Raw genomic sequence first — 26768 nt, 5'->3', positions numbered from 1 at the left:
ATCACCAGGAGTACCTTGTGCAGGATTCATTCTAGATTTGTATGTTGCTATTGTTTGTTCTACATGGTTCTTACATGATGTTTTGTATATCCTTTACCTGTATCATTCTGATATTATGCAACAAGTCTCTCGAATAGGGATGAGCCAAACACCCCCCTGTTCGGTTTGCACCAGAACCTGCGAACAGACCTAAAATTTGTACGAACTTTAGAACCCTATTAAAGTCTATGGGACTCCAACGTTCACAATCTAAAGTGCTAATTTTAAAGGCTAATATGCAAGTTACTGTCCTAAAAAGTGTTTGGGGACCCGGGTCCTGCCCCAGGGGACATGGATCAATGCAAAAAAAAAGTTTTAAAAATGGCCGTTTTTTCGAGAGCAGTGATTTTAATAATGCTTAAAGTGAAACAATAAAAGTGTAATATTCCTTTAAATTTCGTACCTGGGGGGTGTGTATAGTATGCCTGTAAAGGGGCGCATGTGCCCCGTGCTTAGAACTGTCCCTGCACAAATCACAAATCACTCGCAGCTATAATGAATTGTCGGCTCCCCGTAATACAGAGAACAGTCATTGAAAGTCATTGATAAAACAAAAAAACTAAAAAAAAAAAACAATTGCGTGGGGTTCCCCCCAAATTCACTTACCTGGCCCTTCAGGTCTGGTATGGATATTAAGGGGAACCCCGTGTCAAATTTAAAAGAAAAAATGGCGTGGAGTTCCCCCCCCAAAAATCCATACCAGACCCTTTATCCGAGCACGCAACCTGGCAGGCCGCAGGAAAAGAGGGGGGACGAGAGAGGGCCCCATGCCCTGGCCATATGCCCTCAACATTGGGAGGATTCTTTGGGGGTCTGTGACCCCTCAAAGCACCATGTCCCCATGTTGATGGGGACAAGGGCCTCATCCTCACAACCCTGGCCAGTGGTTGTGGGGGTCTGCGGGCGGGGGGGTTTAGAATCTGTAAGCCCCCCTTTAACAAGGGGACCCCCAGAGCCCACCCCCTGTTTAAAATGGTACCCCTACCATTTCACAAAGAAAGTGTAATAAATTGTAAAAAAAAAAAAAAAAACACAGACGCCGTTGGGATAAGTCCTTTATTAAAAATAAAAAATAAAGATTCCAGCGGTGGTAATCCACTCTTGGTATTCAGCAATGGCTGATCTCTTCTCCGAGGTCCAGCGATGGGTGAACTGTGTTACATCAGAGGGGGGCGGGGTCACCCATACGTCACTGGGGAAGCCCGGGTTTCCCCTTGCATCAGAGGGGGGTGGGGTCAGGTGACGGGTGGCCCCTCCCTCCTCAGCTAAGAACTGTCAGGCTGCCGGGATTCCCACGGTGTCTCCGGTGGAGACAGGATGCGCTGGACCATCGGAAGAGATCACCCATCACTGGACCCCAGAGAAGAGATCAGCCATTGATGGATAGCAAGAGTGGATTACCACCGCTGGAATCTTTTTTTTTTTTTTTTAAAGCGGAGGTCCACCCTAAAATGGACCTCCGCTCATCGGAATCCCCCCCCCTCCGGCGCCACAATTGGCACCTTTCAGGGGGGAGGGGGGGTGCAGTTACCTGGATAATCCAGGTAACTGCACCCACTTCCGGGATAGCTGTCTGCGGAAAGGGGCGTAGATTACGCCCCTTTCCACAAGTGCCCGCCCCTTTGCACAAGTGCCCCGCTGCCTGCTGGGAAACACACAGATCCCAGAGGCAGCGGGGACCGTCCTGATTGCGCCGCGCGACTCGCGCATGCGCAGTAGGGAACCGGGAAATGAAGCCGAAAGGCTCCATTTCCTGATTCCCATACCCAAGATGGCGGCGGCAGCACCCGAGTGTCGATCTAGAGATCGGCTTCGGGTGCCGACATCGCGGGCGCGCTGGACAGGTAAGTGTCACTATTTTAAGTCAGCAGCTGCAGTATTTGTAGCTGCTGACTTTAAAAAAAAAAAAAAAACGCGGAGTCCCGGCAGACTCCCGCTTTAATAAAGGACTTATCCCAACAGTGTCTGTGTTTTTTTTTTTTTTTTTTTTACACTTTCTTTGTGAAATGGTAGGGGTACAATCTACCAGTTACCATTTCAAATGGGGGGCCAGGATCTGGGGGTCCCCTTGTTAAAGGGGGCTTCCAGATTCTGATAAGCCCCCCGCCTGCAGACCCCCACAACCACCGGCGAGGGTTGCGGGGATGAGGCCTTTGTCCCTATCAACATGGGGACATAATGCTTTGAGGGGTCACAGACCCCCAAAGCATCCTCCCAATGTTTAGGGCATGTGGCCTGGTACGGTTGGGGGGGGTGCTCTCTCATCCCCCCTCTTTTCCTGCAGCCTGCCAGGTTGCGTGCTCTGATAAAGGGTCTGGTATGGATTTTTGGGGGGAATTCCACAGCATTTTTTTTTTTTATTTGGCATGGAGTTCCCCTTAAAATCCATATCAGACCTGAAGGGCCTGGCAATTGAATTTGGGGGAACTCCACCATTTTTTTTTTTTATATCAATGACTTTCAATGAGTGTTCTCTGTATTATGGGGAGCCGACAATTCATTATAGCAGCGAGTGATTTTAAATGACTTTTTTTTCCTGAAGAAATGACACTTTGTGCAGGGACAGTTCTAAGCACGGGAAACATGCGGCCCTTCACAGGCATACTATAGACACCCCCCAGGTATGAAATTTAAAGGAATATTACACTTTTATTGTTTCACTTTAATCATTATTAAAATCACTGCTCCTGAAAAAACAGGCGTTTTTAAAACTTTTTTTTTTGCTTTGATACATGTCCCCTGGGGCAGGACCCGGGTCCCCAGACACTTTTTTAGGACAATAACTTGTATATCAGCCTTTAAAATTAGCACTTTAGATTTCTCCCACAGACTTGTACAGGGTGTTCCACAGCTTTTTGAATTTGCCGCGAACACCCCAAATTGTTCACTGTTCGCCGAATGGATGAACAGGCAATGGTCTAGTCGAACTCGCAGCTCATCCCTACCCAGGAGTAACCAGAAAGGTGTACAAGTACAACGTGTGTCTGAATAGGTAAAATAATAGAGAGAATAGAGACCCATACAAGAGTGTATATATATATATATATATATATATATATATATATACCTGAAAGGGAGGGTAACTAAAAGTGACGAATAGCCATAAAAAGCAATAAGCAGTTTTTACCAGATATAATACCCCGTGTTGTATAGTAAATGGCATAGCCATGGTCAATGTGCAGATTGGCCCAGAGAGAAAAGAGATGCCCATATATGTATGCAGTCTTCAACAGGGTGGTATTTATAGCAATTGTGTGGCCACAGGTTCCTCCTAGTGTCACGTAGGCGCCCACCTAAGTGGTAGGAAACCGCTCGGGCATTGGTGCCAAAAATTCCCTCATGGTGCGAGCGCTAATGTAAACCACGCACCACCATGATAACGTCAAGGAATTACGTCATACGTCCAGTGTGGGAGGCGTGGCGTCGATGGCACAACAGGGAAGGACCCACCCGATCCTCCGCACTCAGGGAAGGGGCCCCCGGAGCGCATCGCAGGTCCCAGGGAAGCATTGGACTAGTCCATCAAACCACACGCTCCACAGACACATGTAAACAGCACAAACTCATGGAATTAAAGCACACAAATATGTAAACCAGACATTGGTCAAAAATGAACATATCATCCAAATATGTATAGCAGAGCACCTCGATCAGGGTCTGCCATCTGACAAGATAGCCAGAATCACTGATTATATATACGCTCTTCCATCCCGGGTTAAATAAAGAGAGACGTTTTTGGACTTTAAAATGAGGCACATAGTGCCTCCATCTCTAGTCGGTAAAAAATTAAAATTTGCTCTCAACATTATTGTGTAATATTGCATTATGTCACCATTTCCAGTATTTCTATACAATTATCATTGATGCGTCTACTACCGTATATACTTGAGTATAGGTCGACTCGAATATAAGCCGAGTCCCCTAATTTACCACCAAAAAACTGGCAAAACTTATTGGCTCGTGTATAAGCCGAAGATGAGACTTGCAGCAGCTACTGTTACAGCAAAAGTGTGGAAAAGTGGGTCAACAATGCCCATCTGCAGCTGCATACCTCCCTGTGTACCTCCCTGTGTCCATTGCAGCCTACCTGTGTCCTGTGCATGCCTCCGTGTGCCAATCTGCAGCCTCTGTGTCCTTCTGCAGCTCTGTGCCCATCTGCAGCTCCGTGTGCCATTTTGCACCGAACAGCATAAAAACATACGGCGGCCATTCCGCTGTTCAAAAGCCGCACCTCTCCTCCTCGTCTGCGACAGACGGCGGCCATTCCCCTGTTCAAAAGCCGCGCCTCCCTGTCTGTGATAGGCGGAACACTCAATTTCCCAGCAGTCAGTGTTCCGCCTATCACGGACATCCGCTCATCCTCATACTACGGACGAGGATGAGAGGATGTCCATGATAGGCGGAACACTGACTGCTGGGAAATTGAGTGTTCCGCCTATCACAGAGAGGGAGGCGCGGCTTTTGAACAGTGGAATGGCCGCCGTCCGTCTGCACGACACGCTGATCAGGTAGGCAGACGGCGGTGACTCGAGTATAAGCCGAGGGGGGCACTTTCAGCCTAAAAAAAGGGGCTGAAAATCTCGGCTTATACTCGAGTATATACGGTATATGACTTATTACTGACATTATTGCGCACCTCATTTAAAGTCCCAACTCCTTTTAAAGAGGAAGTAAACCCTGATGGGTGTACTTTCCTCTTTCATTCCCTGCAAAGGCAAAGCATAATGGACTACTATGCATCGCATCGCATCGCATAGTAGCCCATTATATGTCACTTACCTGACACAGGAGCCAGCGAAGTCGCCGCTGTCCCCTGTAGTCCGCCGCATCCATCTTGCTGGTGGCGTCTCGCAGCCCCACCACTGTCATTCGGCGAAGCCGCGATGACGTCACTCCCGCGCATGCGCACGGGAGTCGACACGCGCGGCAGCTCCATTCTTGGAAATGCCGCGCTCAGTGCACATGCGCGCCGCTGTCTACGGCGCATGCGCCGTAGACAGCGGTGCCCGTTTTCGGGCAAATATCTCCTAAACCATAGGTTTAAACCAAAGGTTTAGGAGATATTGCTTGGACCTACAGGTAAGCCTTAATCTAGGCTTACCTGTAGGTCAAAGTGGTTTGTAAGGGTTTACAACCACTTTAAATTTTTATTTTTAACTGAATAGGGATGGAGGCACTCGGTTCTTACAATTCGTGCCTCATTTAAAGTCCCAATAACCCCAATAATTGAACCCGTGATGGAGGAGTGTATATATAATCAGTCATTTTTTGTCAGATGGCAGACCCCGATCGAGGTGCTCTGCTATACATATTATTATTCGTGATTTATATAGCGCCAACAGTTTACGCAGCGCTTTACAATGCATAGGGGGGACCACACAATTACAGTTCAATACAAAAAGGTTACGGGAGGGCCCGGCTTGTAGAGCTTACATTCTAAAGGGAGGGGGGTGGTGGTACAAAAGCTGATAGCTGCAGAGAATGATTTGATGGGGGTGGCTCGGGGACAGTGATGGGGGTGGCTCGGGGACAGTGATGGGGGGTGGCTCAGGGACAGTTTGGTGTGGGTAGGATCGGCTTCCCTGAATAAATGAGTGTTCAGGGATCTCCTAAAGGTGGACAGGGTAGGGGCGGATCGGATATACCGGGACAGGGAGTTTCAGAGGATGGGAGAGGCTCTGGAGAAGTCCTGAAGGCGAGCATGAGAGGAGGTAACAAGGGAGCTAGAAAGCAGGAGGTCCTGGGAGGAGCGGAGGGGACGATTTGGGTGATATCTACAGATGAGGTTGGTGATGTAGATGGGGGCGATGTTGTGGATGGCTTTGTAAGTTGTGGTTAGTATTTTGAATTTTGCACGGTGGGGGAGGGGAAGCCAGTGAAGGGATTGGCAGAGAGGGACGGCAGTCACGAGTTCAATTAGTGAGATGTATTAGTCTAGCAGCAGCATTCATAATAGACTGAAAGGGGGAGGAGCCTGTGTAAGGATCGGCCATTAAAGAGGAAGTTCCATTTGAAAAAAAATAAAATAAAAAAAGTCAGCAGCTACAAATACTGCAGCTGCTGACTTTTAATAATCAGACACTTACCACCGCGCACCGCGATTAGCCACGCAGTCATCTGGGACCTGTCACGTGTCCCAGATGACTGACGGGAGGGAGGGGGCAGAGCTGAGCCCTTCCTGCGCCGAGGGGAAGTGATGTCACCAGCCCAGGCGCTGAAGAAGGCAGACTACGAGGGACCCCCTAGCAACAGGCATTTAGAGGCGAGTTAAAAAAATCCAAATGTTTTTATTTTTTTATGAATTTGTTTTTTTTTTTGTGTGTGCAGCACCACTTTAAGGAGAGAGTTGCAGTAATCAAGGCGGGAAATAATCGCGGAGTGAACGAGTTGCTTTGTGGTGTCATTAGTCAGGAAGGTGGAATTCTGGAGATGTTGTGGAGGTGAAGGCGGCAGGATTTAGCCAGTGATTGGATACGGAGGCTGAAGGAGAGGTCAGAGTCAAGGATTACACCCAGGACCCTGGCATGTGTATAGGGACCAATGGTTGTCTTGTTGATATTAATGGTGAAGTCACGGGAGGGGGGGGGGAGGGGATCGTGAAGGAGGAAACATAAGAAGCTCAGTTTTAGAAATATTGAGTTTAAGGAAGTGATGTGACATCCATACTGATATGTCATTCAGCAAGTTGGAGATCCGTGAGGAGATGGAGGGGGTGAGTTGAGGAGTGGAGAGATGGATCTGGGTGTCGTTGGCATAGAGGTGGTACTGGCGGGATGTTATGTTAATATTTGACAGTGCCTGGTATACATGTTTGTGTGCTATAATTCCATGATTTTGTGCTGTTTACGTGTCTTTGAAAAGTGTGGTTTGAAGGACTAGTCCAATGCTTTCCCGGGAGCTGCAATGTGCTCCGGGGCCCCTCCCCTTCCCTGAGTGCGGGAGATCGGGCAGGTCCTTCCCATCGCGCATCCTCTCCACGCCTCCTGCGCTGGACGTATGACATCATTCCTTGACGTTGTCATGCCGGCGCATGGTTTACATCAGTTCTCACACCAGGAGGGAATTTTTGGTGCCAATGCCCAAGAGGTTCCCTACCGCTCAGGTTGGACACCCTCCCTAATTGGCGCTTGCGTGACTCGGGGAGAAACCCGTGGCCACACAATTGCTATAAATACCACCTTGTTGAGGACTACATACACTTATGGGCATCTCTTTTTTTTTTTTTTCTCTGGGTCAATCTGCACCTTGACCATGCCTATGCCATGTACTATACAACACGAGTTATTCTATCTGGTAAAAATTGCTTATTGCTTTTTATGGCTATTCATCACCTTTTAGTTACTCTCACTTTCAGATATATATATACTCTTGTATAGGTCTCTATTCTCTCTATTATTTTACCTATTCAGACACACGTTGTACTCATACACCTTTCTGGTTACTCCTGGGTTTCATTTTGCCCTAGGTTCCAAATATACAGTCAAGTCCATAAATATTGGGACATTGACACAATTATAATCCTTTTTGGCTCTATACACCACCACAATGGATTTTAAATGAAAAAAATAAGATTTTTTTTAACTGCAGACTTCCAGCTTTAATTTGAGGGTATTTACATCCAAATCGGTTGAACGGTGTAGGAGTTACAACAGTTTGTATATGTGCCTCCCACTTTTTAAGGGACCAAATGTAGTGGGACAATTGGCTGCTCAGCTGTTCCAATGGCCAGGTGTGCGTTATTCCCTCGTTATCCCATTTACAAGGAGCAGATAAAAGGTCCAGAGTTAATTTCTAGTGTGCTATTTGCATTTGGAATCTGTTGCTGTCAACTCTCAATATGAGATCCAAAGAGCGGTCACTATCAGTGACGCCATCATTAGGCTGAAAAAAACAAAACAAACCCATCAGAGAGAGATAGCAAAAACATTAGGTGTGGCCAAATCAACTGTTTGGAACATCCAAAGAACGCACCGGTGAGCTCAGCAACACCAAAAGACCCGGAAGACCACGGAAAATAATTGTGGTGGATGATCGGAGAATTCTTTCCGTGGTGAAGAAACTTTTTTACAACAGGGGTGCCCAACCTTTTAAAGAGTGAGGGCCACTTAAGCGACTTGGTAACCAATCGAGGGCCACAATGAGTGGAGCGGGTGGATGACAGGTTCATGTCCACCCTGCATATGCAGAGCCGACACGGACATGCCTCACTCTAATCTATGGGTCTTCCGATCTGATCTGCTATGATGGAATGGGACGGATCCCCCCCCCCCCCCCCCCCACTTTCTGCTTTTTTTTTTTTTTTTAGTGGACTGGAGTGGACCGGATTGGAGGTAGGTGGGTGTATACATCTGTGGCTCAATAGAGGTGAATGGAGGGTCGGATTGGGGACCAATCATGCCAAATGGGCCTAATGCTGCTTTTACACTGACGTGCTGTGGTTTACCTGCACTACAAGTGTAGTGCAGTACACCTCTGGCTTTCCTGTGGGTTAGCTGCACTTTGCCTTAGACATCTATTATATCCTGCAGGTGTGGTGCACTTTCTGAAATCTCCCCACAGCTGCAGGTAATAACAGAAGTCTATGGCTCAGTGCAGCTAACCCACAGGAACGCCAGAGGTGTTCTGCGCTGCACCTGCGGATCAGTTTGAAAGCAGCCCAGTAACCACTGCAGAAGAGATATGCCCATATATACACTGTGATTTTAGTAATAAACTTACCTTTAATAACAGTCTTCCATTCAGGTATCGCTGGCTGAGTGCATTTGGTATCACTCTGCCTGTACCAGGAGGTGGCGTTATACAGGAAGCATCTATTTAGGCAGCTCTATAGCCACTTGCTTTCTCTACCGCCAGCTTCATTAACAACACTGATGCTCTGGGGTGGCGGCTCGGCAACCCAAGATATGGGCTTGCCAACCCGCCATCAGAGAGCAGGATGTCGAGGGCCACATCAGAGGGCTCCGTGGGCCACATGTGGCCCCTGGGCCACTGGTTGGGCACTCCTGCTTTACAACAATTGGCCAGATCAAGAACACTCTCCAGGAGGTAGGTGTTATGTGTGTCAAAGTCAACAATCAAGAGAAGACTTCACCAGAGTGAATACAGAGGGGTCACCACAAGATGTAAACCATTGGTGAGCCTCAAAAACAGGAAGGCCAGATTAGAGTTTGCCAAACATCTAAAAAAGCCTTCACAGATATAGAACAACATCCTATAGACAGATGAGACCAAGATCAACTTGAGTGATGGGAAGAGAAGAGTATGGAGAAGGAAAGGACCTGCTCATGATCCAAAGCATACCACCTCATCAGTGAAGCATGGTGGTGGTAGTGGAATGTAGTCCCATCCTAATGAAATTACGCCATCACGTTCCAAAAGATCGGATTTTTTGACAACTTAGTCCGACCGTGTGTATGCAACAGTTTCGGACAAAATCCGACGGATTTGGTTGTCGAAATCTCCGACCCGTGTGTACAAGGGGCATAGATGGTTTGAATCTTGGCCGGACCCTGCTGAACCGGCCCCGAGATTCAAGCCGTTCATGGCTGGCTTTAGGGGATTGGAAAAGCAGACAGCCTATAATGCGTCAGTAAACCCCTCCCCCCCCCCAATTTATTTTTGTTTGCTATCTCTAGCCGTTTGTTTAAGCTTTAATTAATGCACATTTCCGTTATTATTACCGTATATACTCGAGTATAGGCCGACCCGAATATAAGCCGAGGCCCCCAATTTACCCCCAAAAAAACTGGCAAACTTATTGACTCGTGTATAAGCCGAGGGTGAGACATGCCTGTCCATCCCTGTGTGTGTGTCCGTCCATCCCTGTGTGTCCATCCATCCCTGTGTGTCCGTCCATCCATCCCTGTGTGTGTGTGTGTCCATCCATCCATCCATCCCTGTGTGTGTGTGTGTCCATCCATCCATCCATCCCTGTGTGTGTGTGTGTCCATCCATCCATCCATCCCTGTGTGTGTGTGTCTCCATCCATCCATCCATCCCTGTGTGTGTGTGTCTCCATCCATCCATCCCTGTGTGTGTGTGTCTCCATCCATCCATCCCTGTGTGTGTGTGTATCCATCCATCCCTGTGTGTGTGTGTCTCCATCCATCCATCCCTGTGTGTGTGTGTCCGTGTGTGTGTGTGTGTGTGTGTGTGTGTGTGTGTGTGTGTGTGTCCAGCCTACCTGTGTCCCGAGCCTTTGTCCCGAGCCTCCGTCCCGTGCCTTGCCTCCTTGCCTCCGTCCCGTGCCGTGCCTTGCCTCCGTCCCGTCCCGTGCCGTGCCGTGCCGTGCCTTGCCTCCGTCCCGTGCCTTGCCAGGATCGCCGCTCTTCGTCGGCGCCTCGGCGGCCATTGTAAAATTCAAAAGCCGCGCCTCCGCCTTCGCCTGTGATAGGCGGAACACTGAATTTCCCAGCAGCCTGTGTTCCGCCTATCACGGACATCGTCTCATCCTCGTCCGTAGTACGAGGATGAGACGATGTCCGTGATAGGCGGAACACAGGCTGCTGGGAAATTCAGTGTTCCGCCTATCACAGGCGAAGGCGGAGCCGGAGGCGCGGCTTTTGAATTATAGAATGGCCGCTGTCTGTCTGCTCGACACGCTGATCGAGCAGGCAGACAGCGATGACTCGAGTATAAGCCGAGGGGGGCACTTTCAGCCTCAAAAAAGAGGCTGAAAATCTCGGCTTATACTCGAGTATATACGGTAATTACCTCCAAGTGTGCATCCTCCACCAGTTCCCTGTATACCACCTGTTCAGTGCCCGCTTTCTCATTTTGGAAGTGACATTTCATGGGCACTAGACAAGATTTCCATGTTTTCTACAGACTAGTAGCTTATATTTTTATTTTTTTTTTATTTTGCTTTAGTGTACTGAATCAGTGGCAGGCAATTCAACATCAATGTTAATTTTTATATTGTCTGGAATTTCTTTGCAGTGAAATAGATGCTTGTTACATACGTGGAATTTGATGTATAAGTAAAATCGGCCTGCTTCTGGAAGGAGTAATGTTCGTTCGGAGGCAGGTTCTTTGGATCATCATCTGCTAAATCAATGCAACGTGGGACACCTTCCGCATAAACCTTCCACCTACATAATAGAATATTATTATTATTATTATTATTATTATTATTATTATTAAAGGTACAGTTACTGGAACCAAGTCAGCGTTTAGTTACAAGCAATTCTAAAGTAGCGGATTTAACCCCTTAATGAACAAAGCTAAAACGAATCTAAATAACTAAATGCAGTTTTGCAACTTTGACATGCGTTTTTTGTAAAAATGTACACATTAACTATTTACTGCATCCATATGAACTATACCTTGTTGTTTGTTTTTGTTTTTTGTTTTTTTTTGTTTTTGTTTTTTTTGTTTTTTTTTCAGGACAAATTGGGCTTTAATTTGGTGGTAAATGATAAGTTGTATCTCCCGATTTTTCTTTTTTTTTTTTTAATCATAGAAAACTGGTACAAAATAGTAAAACAAATCTTTTTTTTTTTTAACCACTTCCTTACTGGGCACTTAAACCCCCCTCAGTCCCAGACCAATTTTCAGCTTTCAGCGCTGATGCACTTTGAATGACAATTGCGCGGGCATGCAACACTGTACCCAAATTAAATTTTTATCATTTTTTTCCCACAAATAGAGCTTTCTTTTGGTGGTATTTAATTACAGCTGGGAGTTTTATTTTTTTGCTAAACAAACAAAAAAAGATGCAAAATAAAAATAAAAATAAAATCATGTTTAATAGTTTGTTATAAAATTTTGCAAACAGGTCATTTTTCTCCTTCATTGAAGTGCGCTGATGAGGCGGCACTGATAGGCTGCACTGGTGGGCACTGATAGGCTGCACTGGTGGGCACTGATAGGCATAGTTAAGGCGGCGCTAATAGGCACAGATAAGGCAGTACTGATGGGCACAGATAAGGCGGCACTGATGGGCACAGATAAGATGGCACGGGTGGGTGGCACTAAGGGGCACTGATAGGTACCACTGATAGATGGGACTGATGGGCACTGATAGGTGGCTCTGATAGGTGGCACTGCTGGGCACTGATGGGCGACACTGGTAGATGACACTGATGGGCACGGATATGTGGCACTGGGCTGCAGAACCGCTGTTGAGGCAGATTGTGGGTGGCACTGTGAGCACTGATGTGTGGCACTGTGGGCACTGCTGGGTGGCACTGTGGGCACTGCTGGGTGGCACTTACAGGGGGCACTTATTTATTCCTGAGGGGTGCAGGTGGGCACTGGTAAGCTGGCCGTGATCGGCTCTTTTTTTTTCTCCTCGCGCTGTCAGCACGAAGAGGAATAATAGCCGATTTACCGACTCCGTTGTATCACATGATCAGCTGTCATTGGCTGACAGCTGATCACGTGGTAAGGGGTCGGGATCGACCCCTTGCTCGGATCCGTGATCAGGCGAGTCTCATAGACTCGCCGATCACAGAGCACGGTGCGCGCGCCCTCAGGGGGCGCTCATGCACGGGGGCGCTCATGCACGGGACGAGGTCAATAGACGTCGTCCCGGCAAAGGAGATCCACGCTGTAGCCATCATTTGGCTATAGCGCGGATCTCTAGTGGTTAAAATCAAAATCGAAATCTGTATATTTCTTTCTATTACCATAACCCACCACCTAAGAACAATCCAAAATGTAATTTTCCTGCTCCTGATGATTTTAACGATACCTCATATATGCATATTATTTTCTTGTTTGTACCCCATAGTAAGGCCCAGAAACAAAAGTGTGCATTTTGCATTTGCATATTTTTTTTTTCATCCTGTTTAAAACACGCTAAAAATGAACTGACACTGATACTAAATTGAAAAAATGCTTTTTAAAAAAAAAAAATAATAATAATAATAATTCCACCTAAAATACACAGACCTGAACTTTGAACCCAATCTTTGACTCTGGCCATGACCTTTGACTCTATCCTTGGCCAAATCTCTAACTCTGACACTTACTTAAAGAGGAAGTAAACCCTGATCAGTTTACTTCCTCTTTCATTCCCTGCAAAGGTAAAGCATAATGGACTACTATGCATCGCATCACATCGCATCGCATAGTAGCCCATTATGTGTCACTTACCTGACACAGGAGCCAGCGAAGTCACTGCTGTCCCCTGTAGTCCGCCGCATCCATCTTCTCGGTGGGTCTCGCAGCTCCGCCGCTGTCATTCGGCGAAGCCGCGATGACGTCACTCCCGCGCATGCGCACAGGAGCTGAGACGCGCGGCATTGCGCGGCATCTTCGTTATCGAGGATGCCACGCTCAGTGTGCCTGCGCGCCGATCACGGCCAGCTTACCAGTGCCCACCTGCACCCCGTAGACAGCGGTGCCCATCTTCGTGCAAATATCTCCTAAACCGTATAGGTTTGGGAGATATTTCTTGGACCTACAAGTAAGCCTTAATCTAGGCTTACCTGTAGGTCAAAGTGGTTTGTAAGGGTTTACAAAAACTTTAAAACCTTAACCACTTGGGAACCGAGCCTCTTTTTGAGATTTGTTGTTTACAAGTTAAAATACTTTTTATTTTTTTTTGCTAGAAAATTACTTAGAATCCCCAAACCTTTTATATATATTTTTTTCAGACACCCTAGAGAATAAAATGGTGGTGGTTGCAATACTTTTTGTAACACCGTATTTGCGCAGCGGTCTTACAAGAGCAATTTGTGGAAAAAATTCACTTTTTTTAAATTAAAAAATAAGACAACCATAAAGTTAGCCCATTTTTTTTTTCTATATTGTGTCATACAGGCTTCTGATGGGGGACTACAAGTGGCCATTTTTACACACATTATACAGTTATAGTCCAGTATTGTCACCATCAAGAAAGTTACCCTGAGAAATGCCATACAGCCATCATTAGAACGAGTGCATAATACACCAGACATGTGCAATTTGTCTTGTTAGGAATAGAAATTTAGCCAAATTTTTTTGTTATTCAGAGGTTCAGAAGTACAGTGCCTTGCGAAAGTATTCGGCCCCCTTGAACTTTTCAACCTTTTGCCACATTTCAGGCTTCAAACATAAAGATATAAAATTTTGGGACACAATTGTGAAGTGGAACGAAATCTATTGGATATTTTAAACTTTTTTAGCAAATAAAAAACTGAAAAGTGATGCGTGCAAAATTATTCGGCCCCTTTACTTTCAGTGCAGCAAACTCACTGCAGAAGTTCAGCGAGGATCTCTGAATGATCCAATGTTGTCCTAAATGACTGATGGTGATAAATAGAATCCACCTGTGTGTAATCAAGTCTCTGTATAAATGCACCTGCTCTGTGATAGTCTCAGGGTTCTGTTGAAAGCGCAGAGAGCATCATGAAGACCAAGGAACACACCAGGCAGAACCGTAATACTGTTGTGGAGAAGTTTAAAGCCGGATTTGGATACAAAAAGATTTCCCAAGCTTTAAACATCCCAAGGAGCACTGTGCAAGCGATCATTTTGAAATGGAAGGAGTATCAGACCACTGCAAATCTACCAAGACCTGGCCATCCCTCTAAACTTTCAGCTCAGACAAGGAGAAGGCTGATCAGAGATGCAGCCAAGAGGCCCATGATCACTCTGGATGAACTGCAGAGAACTACAGCTGAGGTGGGAGAGTCTGTCCATAGGACAACAATCAGTCGTACACTGCACAAATCTGCCCTTTATGGAAGAGTGGCAAGAAGAAAGCCATTTCTCAAAGATATCCATAAAAAGTCTCGTCTAAAGTTTGCCACAAGCCACCTGGGAGACACACCAAACATGTGGAAGAAGGTGCTCTGGTCACATGAAACCAAAATCCAACTTTTTGCCCACAATACAAAACAATATGTTTGGCGTAAAAGCAACACAGCTCATCACCCTCAACACACCATCCCCACTGTCACACATGGTGGTGGCAGCATCATGGTTTGGGCCTGCTTTTCTTCAGCAGGGACAGGGAAGATGGTTAAAATTGAGGGGAAGATGGATGCAGCCAAATACAGGACCATTCTGGATGAAAACCTGTTGGAGTCTGCAAAAGACCTGAAACTTGGACGGAGATTTATCTTCCAACAAGACAATGATCCCAAACATACAGCAAAATCTACAAAGGAATGGTTCACAAATAAACGTATCCAGGTGTTAGAATGGCCAAGTCAAAGTCCAGACCTGAATCCAATCGAGAATCTGTGGAAAGAGCTGAAAACTGCTGTTCACAAACGCTCTCCATCCAACCTCACTGAGCTCCAGCTGTTTTGCAAGGAAGAATGGGCAAGAATTTCAGTCTCTCGATGTGCAAAACTGATAGAGACACCCCAAGCGACTTGCAGCTGTAATCGCAGCAAAAGGCGGCTCTACAAAGTATTAACGCAAGGGGGGCGAATAATTTTGCACGCCCCACTTTTCATTTTTTTTATTAGTTAAAAAAGTTTCAAAAATCCAATAGATTTCGTTCCACTTCACAATTGTGTCCCACTTGTTGGTGATTCTTCACAAAAAATAAACATTTTATATCTTTATGTTTGAAGCCTGAAATGTGCCAAAAGGTTGAAAAGTTCAAGGGGGCCGAATACTTTCGCAAGGCACTGGACATACATTTCTAAATCACAATAGTAATGAATTTCAACTAATCCAAAATAAATTATAACCAACAATCAGATTCATTTGTTTCATTTGGATATAACTAATTAAATCAGGATCCATTTTGTTTTTCTGTTGCATTAACATTTTTCACTATTATAAAAATTGTAAAAAAAAAAAAAAAAAGTACTACATATAAAATAGAAACATATTGCAATAAATACAGCAAGGTATAAAAGTGAAATGCGATGATGATTCCTGCTTATTGTGTTTGGATTGGATGGAGGTGGTGTGGTGGATCCATCTCTGAATCATAACATAATGAATGAATCTGAAAATAATTTCATTCCATTGATTATTTCAGATCCATTCATTTTTTTTTTAGTTTGCATATATTTTTCATTACTATAAAAAAAAAAAAAATCTGCTGATTCCATTTCTCTTTGTAGGTTGGACTAGCAGAGATTACTCAAAGTGCATACAGAAATAATCTCCTGAAAAAAAAAATATTAAAACATTAAAATGAATATAGCCAATCTCACAAAACATACAAAATGAATCTGAAAATACAAAAAGAGAGAAAAGATTCAACATAGAGAGAAAAGATTTGATATAGAGAGAAAAGATTCAACATAGAGAGAAAAGATTTGACATAGAGAGAAAAGATTCAACATAGAGAGAAAAGATTTGACACAGAGAGAAAAGATTCAACATAGAGAGAAAAGATTTGACATAGAGAGAAAAGATTCAACATAGAGAGAAAAGATTTGACATAGAGCAGGGGTCTCAAACTGGTGACCCTCCAGCTGTTGTAAAACTACAAGTCCCATAATGCATTGCAAGGCTGACAGTTACAAGCATGACTCCCATAGGCAGAGGCATGATGGAACTTTAAGTTTCACAACAGCTGGAGGGCCACCCGTTTGAGACCCCTGACATAGAGAGAAAAGATTTGACACAGAGAGAAATGATTTGACATAGAGAGAATAGATTCGACATAGAGAGAAAAGATTTCACATAGAGAGAAAAGATTCGACACAGAGAGAAAAGATTTGACATAGAGAGAAAAGATTTGACATAGAGAGAAAAGATTCGACACAGAGAGAAAAGATTCGACATAGAGAAAATAGATTCGACATAGAGAGAAAAGATTCGACACAGAGAGAAAAGATTCGACATAGAGAGAAAAGATTTGACATAGAGAGAAAAGATTTGACACAGAGAGAAAATAGATTCGACATAGAGAGAAAAGATTCGACACAGAGAGAAAAGATTCGACGTAGAGAGAAAAGATTTGACATAGAGAGAAAAGATTTGACACAGAGAGAAAAGATTCGACACAGAGAGAAAAGATTTGACACAGAGAGAAATGATTCGACACAGAGAGAAAAGATTTGACACAGAGAGAAAAGATTCGACACAGAGAGAAAAGATTCAACACAGAGAGAAATGATTCGACACAGAGAGAAATGATTCGACACAGAGAGAAAAGATTCGACACAGAGAGAAAAGATTCGACACAGAGAGAAATGATTTGACACAGAGAGAAAAGATTTGACATAGAGAGAAAATATTCGACATAGAGAGAAAAGATTTGACACAGAGAGAAAAGATTTGACACAGAGAGAATAGATTCGACATAGAGAGAAAAGATTCGACACAGAGAGAAAAGATTTGACACAGAGAGAAAAGATTCGACATAGAGAGAAAAGATTCGACACAGAGAGAAAAGATTTGACACAGAGAGAAAAGATTCGACATAGAGAGAAAAGATTCGACATAGAGAGAAAAGATTTGACATAATGAGAAAAGATTTAACATAGAGAGAATAGATTCGACATAGAGAGAAAAGATTTGATACAGAGAGAAAAGATTTGACATAGAGAGAATAGATTCGACATAGAGAGAAAAGATTTGACATAGAGAGAAAAGACTCGACAGAGAGAAAAGACTTGACATAGAGAGAAAAGACTCGACATAGAGAGAAAAGATTTGACATAGAAAGATTTGACATAGAGAGAAAAGATTCGACACAGAGAGAAAAGATTCGACATAGAGATAAAAAATTTGACATAATGAGAAAAGATTTAACATAGAGAGAAAAGACTCAACAGAGAGAAAAGACTCGACATAGAGAGAAAAGATTTGACATAGAGAGAAAAGATTTGACATAGAAAGATTTGACATAGAGAGAAGATTCAACATAGAGAGAAAAGACTCGACACAAAGAGAAAAGATTCGACACAGAGAGAAAAGATTCGACATAAATAATAAATAAATGTATTTTTGGGATGAAAACGAAATTCCGAAAATGAAAGATCTCAGTGTGCACATGTCTAATAGCTATTGATGTAAAAAAATAAATAAATAGATAAATAAAATGGATAACAAGGTTAAATAAAAGATGAATTCCAGGTATTTTATATTTTTACATAGTTACACTGGTCCAGCTAGTATATACCATACCTGGCCAATGCCCCTGGAAGCTGGAAATCACCGCCACTCCAGTGATCTCTACTTTCTTCCAGGTCCCTTGCTGAGTGGTCAGCCTGATGCCTTGTAAACACAGGAGGTCAGCCTCTCAGCAAGCTCGGGATTCGGGAAAATGCTTTGGAATTTTCGAAAATGAATGCAAAGCATTTTCTGATTAACCACTTCAGCCCCAGTCCAATTAACAGCCTAAGGACCAGAGGTCTTTTTACAATTTCGCACTGCGCTGCTTTAACTGGTAATTGCGCGGTCATGCAATATTGCACCCAAACGAAATTTGCATCCTTTTCTTCCCACAAATAGAGCTTTCTTTTGATAGTATTTGATTGCCTCTGCAATTTTTATTTTTTGCGATGTAAATGGAAAAAGAGCGAAAATTTTGAAAAATAATGATATTTTCTACTTTTTGTTATAAGAAAAATCGAATAAACTCAATTTTAGTCATACATTTAGGCCAAAATGTATTCAGCCACATGTCTTTAGTAAAAAAAAAATGTCAATAAACGTATATTTATTTGTTTGCACAAAGGTTATAGCGTCTACAAACTAGAGTACATTTTCTGGAATTTACACAGCTTTTAATTTATGACTGCCTATCTCATTTCTTGATGTGCTAAAATGGCAGGGCAGTACAACCCCCCCCCCCCAAATGACCCCATTTTGGAAAGTAGACACCCCAAGGAAATTGCTGAGGGGCATGTTGAGCCCATTGAATATTTTTTTTTTGTCCCAAGTGATTGAATAATGACACAAAAAAAAAAGTTTACAAAAAGTTGTCACTAAATGATATATTTCTCACACATGCCATAGTTATATGTGGAATTGCACCCCACAATATATTCTGCTGCTTCTCCTGAGTACGGGGATACCACATATGTGGGACTTTTTGGGAGTCTAGCCGTGTACGGCACCCCGAAAACCAATCACTGCCTTCAGGGTTTCTAAGGGTGCAAATTTTTGATTTCACTCCTCACTACCTATCAAAGTTTCAAAGGCCATAAAATGCCAAAATAACACAAAACCCCCCCAAATGACCCCATTCTGGAAAGTAGACACCCCAAGCTATTTACTGAGAGGCATGTTGAGTCCATGGAATATTTTATATTTTGCCACAAGTTGCGGGAATATTACAAACTTTTTTTTTTTTTTTTTGCACAAAGTTGTCACTAAATGATATATTGCTCACACATGCTATGGGCAGAAGTCAAATTACACCCCAAAATAAATTCTGCTGCTTCTCCCGAGTACGGGGATACCACATGTGGGGGACTTTTTTGGGAGCCTAGCCACGTACGGGACCCCGAAATCCAAGCACTGTCTTCCGGATTTAAATATAAAACGCTACCAAAAAAAAAACTGTTAGCGATGGCAGGGATCAGGCCTGACTCGGCGATCGCTGCAGTTATGTGTTTAGTGTTTTGTATAGTGATCGATCGATACTGCACTTGGGTGGGCTGGGCGAAGGGGCAAAACGCAGGTATCTGGGCTGATCCTGCTAACAATGCATTTTTTTTGGAACCCTAAACTGCTGGGGACGCTAGTATAGATCTGATCAGATCAGATATTGATCTGTTCAGATTCTATACCACTACGGGAGGTTTATGCTTTGCGTGTGGGTGTTAGCGGTACTGGCACTAACCTAGCGCTGCCTGGGGCAACGCAGACCCTGACCCTAAAACCTAATTGATATCACCCGCCGGGTGATCAGGGGGTTAAACCTTTATTGGGTAATAAATGGTGGGTGCCCTGATGCTATAAAAAGCAAACTAACCAGAGTCACCCATAACACTTATACGGTGATCACTGGTGAAAGGGTTAACTAGGGGCAATCAGGGGGTTAAAATCTTTATTAGGTAGTATATGGGGGTACCTAACGCTATAAAAACCTGGCGGTGAACATAAAAATGATTTGTGTACCTATGTGTACCTACATGTCAGTGTAGTGTTGGTGCACACTTACTTTCTCTGTTCTCCTCGCAGTCCGGTCAAAAAGACTGCCCCAAGGAGAATGACATCACTTCCTCCCTGCCTGTGTTTACACTACACAGGCGGGGGAAGCTTCTCATTCGCCAGGAGCGATCAAGAGGGGGTGGCCAGAGACCAATGGCCATCCCCTCATCCCAGATCGCTCCTGAAGCGAAACGGACCGCCGCATCCAGCGGGAGGGGGTCCGATCGGACCCCCCCCACCCGCTGGAGGGCAAGCACGTACATGTACGTGCGTGTGCCTGTTGGTGCCATTGTGCCGACGTACATTGTCATGCGGCGGTCCTTAAGTGGTTATACGAGGTGGAGAGGCCGAGCAGTGATGTTATACTCTCCACCTTGCCCAATCAGAGAATGCTTTGTATTCATTCGGAAAATGCAAAGCATTCCTCTGAAGGGCGCCCGGGGCAAAGCGGCCGACCTCCTGTGTTCAGAGTGCATCAAGCCATAAAACTCATCAAACCCGTAATTCTTATTTAACTGCTTAAGGACCGTCTCACGCCGATATACGTCGGCAGGATGGCACGGCTGGGCACAATCACGTACCGGTACGTGATTCATTAAAGCGGAGGTCCACCCTAAAATGGACCTCCGCTCATCGGAATCCCCCCCCCCCCTCCGGCGCCACAATCGGCACCTTTCAGGGGGGAGGGGGGTGCAGTTACCTGGATAATCCAGGTAACTGCACCCACTTCCGGGCTAGCTCTCTGCGGAACGAGCGTAGGTTACGCCCCCGTTCCGCAAGCGCCCGCCCCCTTCAGCAAGTGCCCCGCTGCCTGCTGGGAAACACACAGCTCCCAGAGGCAGCGGGGACCGTCCGGATTGCGCCGCGCGGCTCGCGCATGCGCAGTAGGGAACCGGGAAATGAAGCCGAAAGGCTCCATTTCCTGATTCCCATACCCAAGATGGCGGCGGGACCCGGCAGCCGAGCGAGCGATCGGCTTCGGGTGCCGACATCGCGGGCGCGCTGGACAGGTAAGTGTCACTATTTAAAAGTCAGCAGCTGCAGTATTTGTAGCTGCTGGCTTTTAAAAAAAAAAAAAAAACGCGGAGTCCCGGTGGACTCCCGCTTTAAGTGCCCAGCCGTGGGTCGGGAGCGCGCCGGTGGCGGCACACTCCTGACCCGGTCCTGAGCTCTGTGACCGTGGCCGCGGGACCAGCGGACCCGATCGCCACTGGTGTCCCACGAGGAGAGGTCTGTGTTAACAAACCTCTCCCCGTGCTTCCTACTGAGCCTGTCACCGATCGTCTCTTCCCTTTTATAGGGAAGGATGATCAGTGACGTCACGTGGCGCCCCCCTACAATAAAAAAAACAAACACATAACCTCACACATAACCCTCCTCGCCCCCTAGTGGTTAACTCCTTCACTGCCAGTGCATTTACACGGGAATCGGTGCATTTGTATAGCACTGATTGCTGCATAAATGACAATGGTCCCAAAAATGTGTCAAAAATGTCCGATGTGTCCGCCATAATGTCACAGTCACAATAAAAAAAAAAATAAAAAAAAAAAAATCGCTGATCGCCGCCATTACTGGTAAAAAAAAAAAAATGAATAAAAATGCTATAAAACTATCCCTTATAACTTTTGCGCAAACCAATCAATAATCGCTAATTGTGATTTTTTTTTTATTTTTTTTACCAAAAATATGAAGAATACGTAATCTCCTAAACTGAGAGGAAAAAAAAAATATGTTTTTATATATTTTTTGAAGGATATTTATTATAGCAAAAAGTAAAAAAAATAATCAGTTTTTTTTCAAAATTGTCAATCAATAATCGCTAATTGTGATTTTTTTTTTTTTTTTTTACCAAAAATATGAAGAATAGGTAATCTCCTAAACTGAGAGGAAAAAATTTTTTTTTTTATATATATTTTTTGGGGGGATATTTATTATAGCAAAAAGTAAAAAAATTATGAGTTTTTTTTACAAAATTGTCGCTCTATTTTTGTATATCCTCATAAATTACAACACCCCTTCCACCACACAGAGATAGAAGGTAGGTGCTGATCACTTACTTGTGTGTTTCTCTTTTTTTCCCCAGTTCTAATTTTCTTTGTTGCTGGAGAGCGGGGGAAGTATTTTTAGTGATCACAACACCTGAAACAAAAGAGTTTATAAATTCACACATTTGCTACTGCAATACCCCCCCCCCCCCCCCATTTAGCACATATGCACACCTCCCAACTTTTTGAGATGGGAATGAGGGACACCAATCAGCAAAAGTACGCAGGCATAGGACACACCCCCTTGCCACGCCCCATTAAAGAAGAATTGTACAAAAAAAAAGAACACGATTGGTTGAACCCACAAGTGCTTTTTTACCATTACTCTTCCTTTATATCGACTTTTGGAATTTACAAATGCAGCAATTTAGAGATCAGATGAAAGGTTTAGCTCTGGGAACATTTTTTGATAGATAAAAATTGCATTTTATATACAACTCTACAGATCAGACCAAAATGAGGGACAAATGAGGAGGAACGGGGGATAAATGAGGAGGAACGGGGGACAAATGAGGAGGAACGGGGGGACAAATGAGGAGGAACGGGGGGACAAATGAGGAGGAACGAGGGACAAATGAGGAGGAACGGGGGACAAATGAGGAGGAACGAGGGACAAATGAGGAGGAACGGGGGACAAATGAGGAGGAACGGGGACAAATGAGGAGGAACGAGGGACAAATGAGGAGGAACGAGGGACAAATGAGGAGGAACGGGGGACAAATGAGGAGGAACGGGGGACAAATGAGGAGGAACGAGGGACAAATGAGGAGGAACGGGGGACAAATGAGGAGGAACGGGGGACAAATGAGGAGGAACGGGGGATAAATGAGGAGGAACGAGGGACAAATGAGGAGGAACGGGGGAACGGGGGACAAATGAGGAGGAATGGGGGACAAATGAGGAGGAATGGGGGACAAATGAGGAGGAATGGGGGACAAATGAGGAGGAACGGGGACAAATGAGGAGGAATGAGGGACAAATGAGGAGGAACGAGGGACAAATGAGGAGGAACGGGGGACAAATGAGGAAGAACGGGGGACAAATGAGGAGGAACGGGTGGACAAATGAGGAGGAACGGGTGGACAAATGAGGAGGAACGAGGGACAAATGAGGAGGAACGAGGGACAAATGAGGAGGAACGGGGGACAAATGAGGAGGAAGGGGGACAAATGAGGAGGAATGAGGGGCAAATGAGGAGGAATGAGGGACAAATGAGGAAGAACGGGGGACAAATGAGGAAGAACGGGGGACAAATGAGGAGGAACGGGTGGACAAATGAGGAGGAACGGGTGGACAAATGAGGAGGAACGAGGGACAAATGAGGAGGAACGAGGGACAAATGAGGAGGAACGGGGGACAAATGAGGAGGAAGGGGGGCAAATGAGGAGGAATGAGGGACAAATGAGGAGGAACAGGGGACAAATGAGGAGGAACGGGGGACAAATGAGAAGGAATGGGGGACAAATGAGGAGGAGCGAGGGACAAATGAGGAGGAGCGAGGGACAAATAAGGAGGGAATGAGGGACAAATGAGGAGACACGGGGGACAAATGAGGAGACACGGGGGACAAATGAGGAGGAATGGGGGACAAATGAGGAAGAACGAGGGGCAAATGAGGAGGAATGAGGGACAAATGAGGAAGAACGGGGGACAAATGAGGAGGAATGGGGACAAATGAGGAGGAATGGGGGACAAATGAGGAGGATCGGGGGACAAATGAGGAGGAACGGGGGACAAATGAGGAGGAACGAGGGACAAATGAGGAGGAACGAGGGACAAATGAGGAGGAACGGGAGACAAATGAGGAGGAACGGGGGACAAATGAGGAGGAACGGGAGACAAATGAGGAGGAACGGGGGACAAATGAGGAGGAACGAGGGACAAATGAGGAGGAACGGGGGACAAATGAGGAGGAACGAGGGACAAATGAGGAGGAACGGGGACAAATGAGGAGGAACGAGGGACAAATGAGGAGGAAGGGGGGACAAATGAGGAGGAAGGGGGGACAAATGAGGAGGGAAAAATAAGTAAAAAAAATATGTAGAAGAATATTTATTGTGAAAAATGGACCCTCGCGCCACTAAGTGCTAAACGTGAAATAAATCTATGTGCATAAAAATGGAAAATATTACAAAGTATAATAAAATAACCTGTGGGATGAAAAAAGTGCAAGTGCTGCTAAATATAAGAAATGCAGCGGGACAAAAAATAGTAAACACAAACTATCACATAAATGAATGAAAACGAAAAAGTCCTGCGCAAATCGTGCCACTGAAAAAATAGGATGATAAATATAAATGTGAAAAACAAGAGTCAATGGAGAACTCATATAAATAAATACACCAATCAGTGTAGGTGTATGGTGAAAAAGAGCAGGACCAAATGTTCCAAAATATCAGGCTCTCAGAACTCTCACCTCCAAGCAGATATAATCAGGCAAAATACAGATGATCCCAGTAAACTTCTCTTTTAATTTCCTGTGCACAATTCCCAAGTGATATAGACTTCTGCCACTAGAGGGCCAATTCAAACTCTTGTATATAATGCTGCAGCATTTGTATCCTCGTGGTATAAAACTTGAAGAAAACACAGAGGGAAGGAGGGAAGGGAGAGAGAGAAGGGACTCCAATAGTGTAGTGGTTCCAATAATTCAATAAATTTATTAAGAAAAAGCAATGGACTCTCACATTTAAAAAGAAAGTTTCAAACAGATAGAGATCTGGCGTGTACCGCCAGTCTTACGTTAGTTCCGGTTTGTCCTACGGCCACTCCCTACGCGTTACGTCACCACGTGACTTCCCCATGAAGAAGTCACGTGGTGACGTAACGCGTAGGGAGTGGCCGTAGGACAAACCGGAACTAACGTAAGACTGGCGGTACACGCCAGATCTCTATCTGTTTGAAACTTTCTTTTTAAATGTGAGAGTCCATTGCTTTTTCTTAATAAATTTATTGAATTATTGGAACCACTACACTATTGGAGTCCCTTCTCTCTCTCCCTTCCCTCCTTCCCTCTGTGTTTTCTTCAAGTTTTATACCACGAGGATACAAATGCTGCAGCATTATATACAAGAGTTTGAATTGGCCCTCTAGTGGCAGAAGTCTATATCACTTGGGAATTGTGCACAGGAAATTAAAAGAGAAGTTTACTGGGATCATCTGTATTTTGCCTGATTATACCTGCTTGGAGGTGAGAGTTCTGAGAGCCTGATATTTTGGAACATTTGGTCCTGCTCTTTTTCACCATACACCTACACTGATTGGTGTATTTATTTATATGAGTTCTCCATTGACTCTTGTTTTTCACATTTATATTTATCATCCTATTTTTTCAGTGGCACGATTTGCGCAGGACTTTTTCGTTTTCATTCAGAAGAATATTTATTGACCTAAACTGACAAATAATTTTTTGAGGGCAACCACAATGCTGATGGGGCCCACGAATAAATTGAGCTTGACACCTCTGTGATAGAAGTACCAAACAGCCAATCCCAATTAAGACCGGTAGCAGACTGTGGAACAGCAGGCCCAGCAGGATGTAAGGCAAGTACTGGAAACAACAGGAAGATTAGAAGAGTCAAGCAGGCCAGGTCATGCACTGGCAGGATGGATCAGGTACACAGGAGTTGGCAAGAGCATGGTCACGGTACAAGCCAAGTCAGGAGTAGGGATGAGCCGAACCCCCCCCCCCCCCCCCGGTTCGCACCAGAACCTTCAAATGGACCTAAAATTTGTACGAACTTTAGAGCCCTATTAAAGTCTATGGGACTCGAACGTTCGAAATCAAAAGTGCTAATTGTAAAGGTTAATATGCAAGATATGCAACAGACAACACCAGCAATAAGGGGTATCTTCAGGTGTATATAGTGCTGGAGGCACACAACACCCACTTTAACTCCTGCAGATGACTGTATTAGAGAACACCAGCAATAAAGGGTAGATACAGGTGTATACTGTGCTGTGATGGAGGCACACAACACCCACTAACTCCTGCAGATGTCTGTATTAGAGAACACCAGCAATAAAGCGTAGATACAGGTGTATACTGCGCTGGAGGCACACAACACCCACTAACTCCTGCAGATGGCTGTATTAGAGAACACCAGCAATAGAGGGTAGATACAGGTGTATACTGCGCTGGAGGCACACAACACCCACTAACTCCTGCAGATGGCTGTATTAGAGAACACCAGCAATAAGATACAGGTGTATAGTGCGCTGGAGGCACACAACACCCACTAACTCCTGCAGATGGCTGTATTAGAGAACACCAGTAATAAAGGGTAGATATAGGTGTATACTGTGCTGGAGGCACACAACACCCACTTTAACTCCTGCAGATGGCTGTATTAGACAACACCAGCAATAAAAGGTAGATACAGGTGTATACTGTGCTGTGCTGGAGGCACACAACACCTACTAACTCCTGCAGATGACTGTATTAGAGAACACCAGCAATAAAGGGTAGATACAGGTGTATACTGCGCTGGAGGCACCCAACACCCACTAACTCCTGCAGATGGCTGTATTAGAGAACACCAGCAATAAGATACAGGTGTATAGTGCGCTGGAGGCACACAACACCTACTAACTCCTGCAGATGGCTGTATTAGAGAACACCAGCAATAGAGGGTAGATACAGGTGTATAACGCGCTGGAGGCACACAACACCCACTAACT

At 44.8% G+C, this 26768-nt stretch overlaps 1 protein-coding gene across 1 annotated transcript in view; it reads right to left on the bottom strand.

Moving 5' to 3' along the window:
- LOC143957717 (arachidonate 12-lipoxygenase, 12R-type-like) overlaps positions 1-26768 on the bottom strand; it is a 161646-nt gene that overhangs the window by 96117 nt on the left and 38761 nt on the right. Inside the window, exons 3-4 of the mRNA XM_077467415.1 lie at positions 22101-22182; positions 11001-11129 (exon numbers count right to left, since the gene is read on the bottom strand). Of these exons, the coding sequence (XP_077323541.1) occupies positions 11001-11129; positions 22101-22182 (211 nt within the window). The remainder of the gene's footprint in view (positions 1-11000; positions 11130-22100; positions 22183-26768) is intronic.

The sequence above is a fragment of the Lithobates pipiens genome, unplaced genomic scaffold (assembly GCF_037356315.1).
Source record: "Lithobates pipiens isolate NorthernLeopardFrog02 unplaced genomic scaffold, aLitPip1_a1.2 Scaffold_55, whole genome shotgun sequence".
In the NCBI taxonomy this organism is placed as follows: domain Eukaryota; kingdom Metazoa; phylum Chordata; class Amphibia; order Anura; family Ranidae; genus Lithobates; species Lithobates pipiens.
Note: the sequence above shows the minus strand (reverse complement) of the source record. Positions and strands in the feature narration are given on the sequence as shown.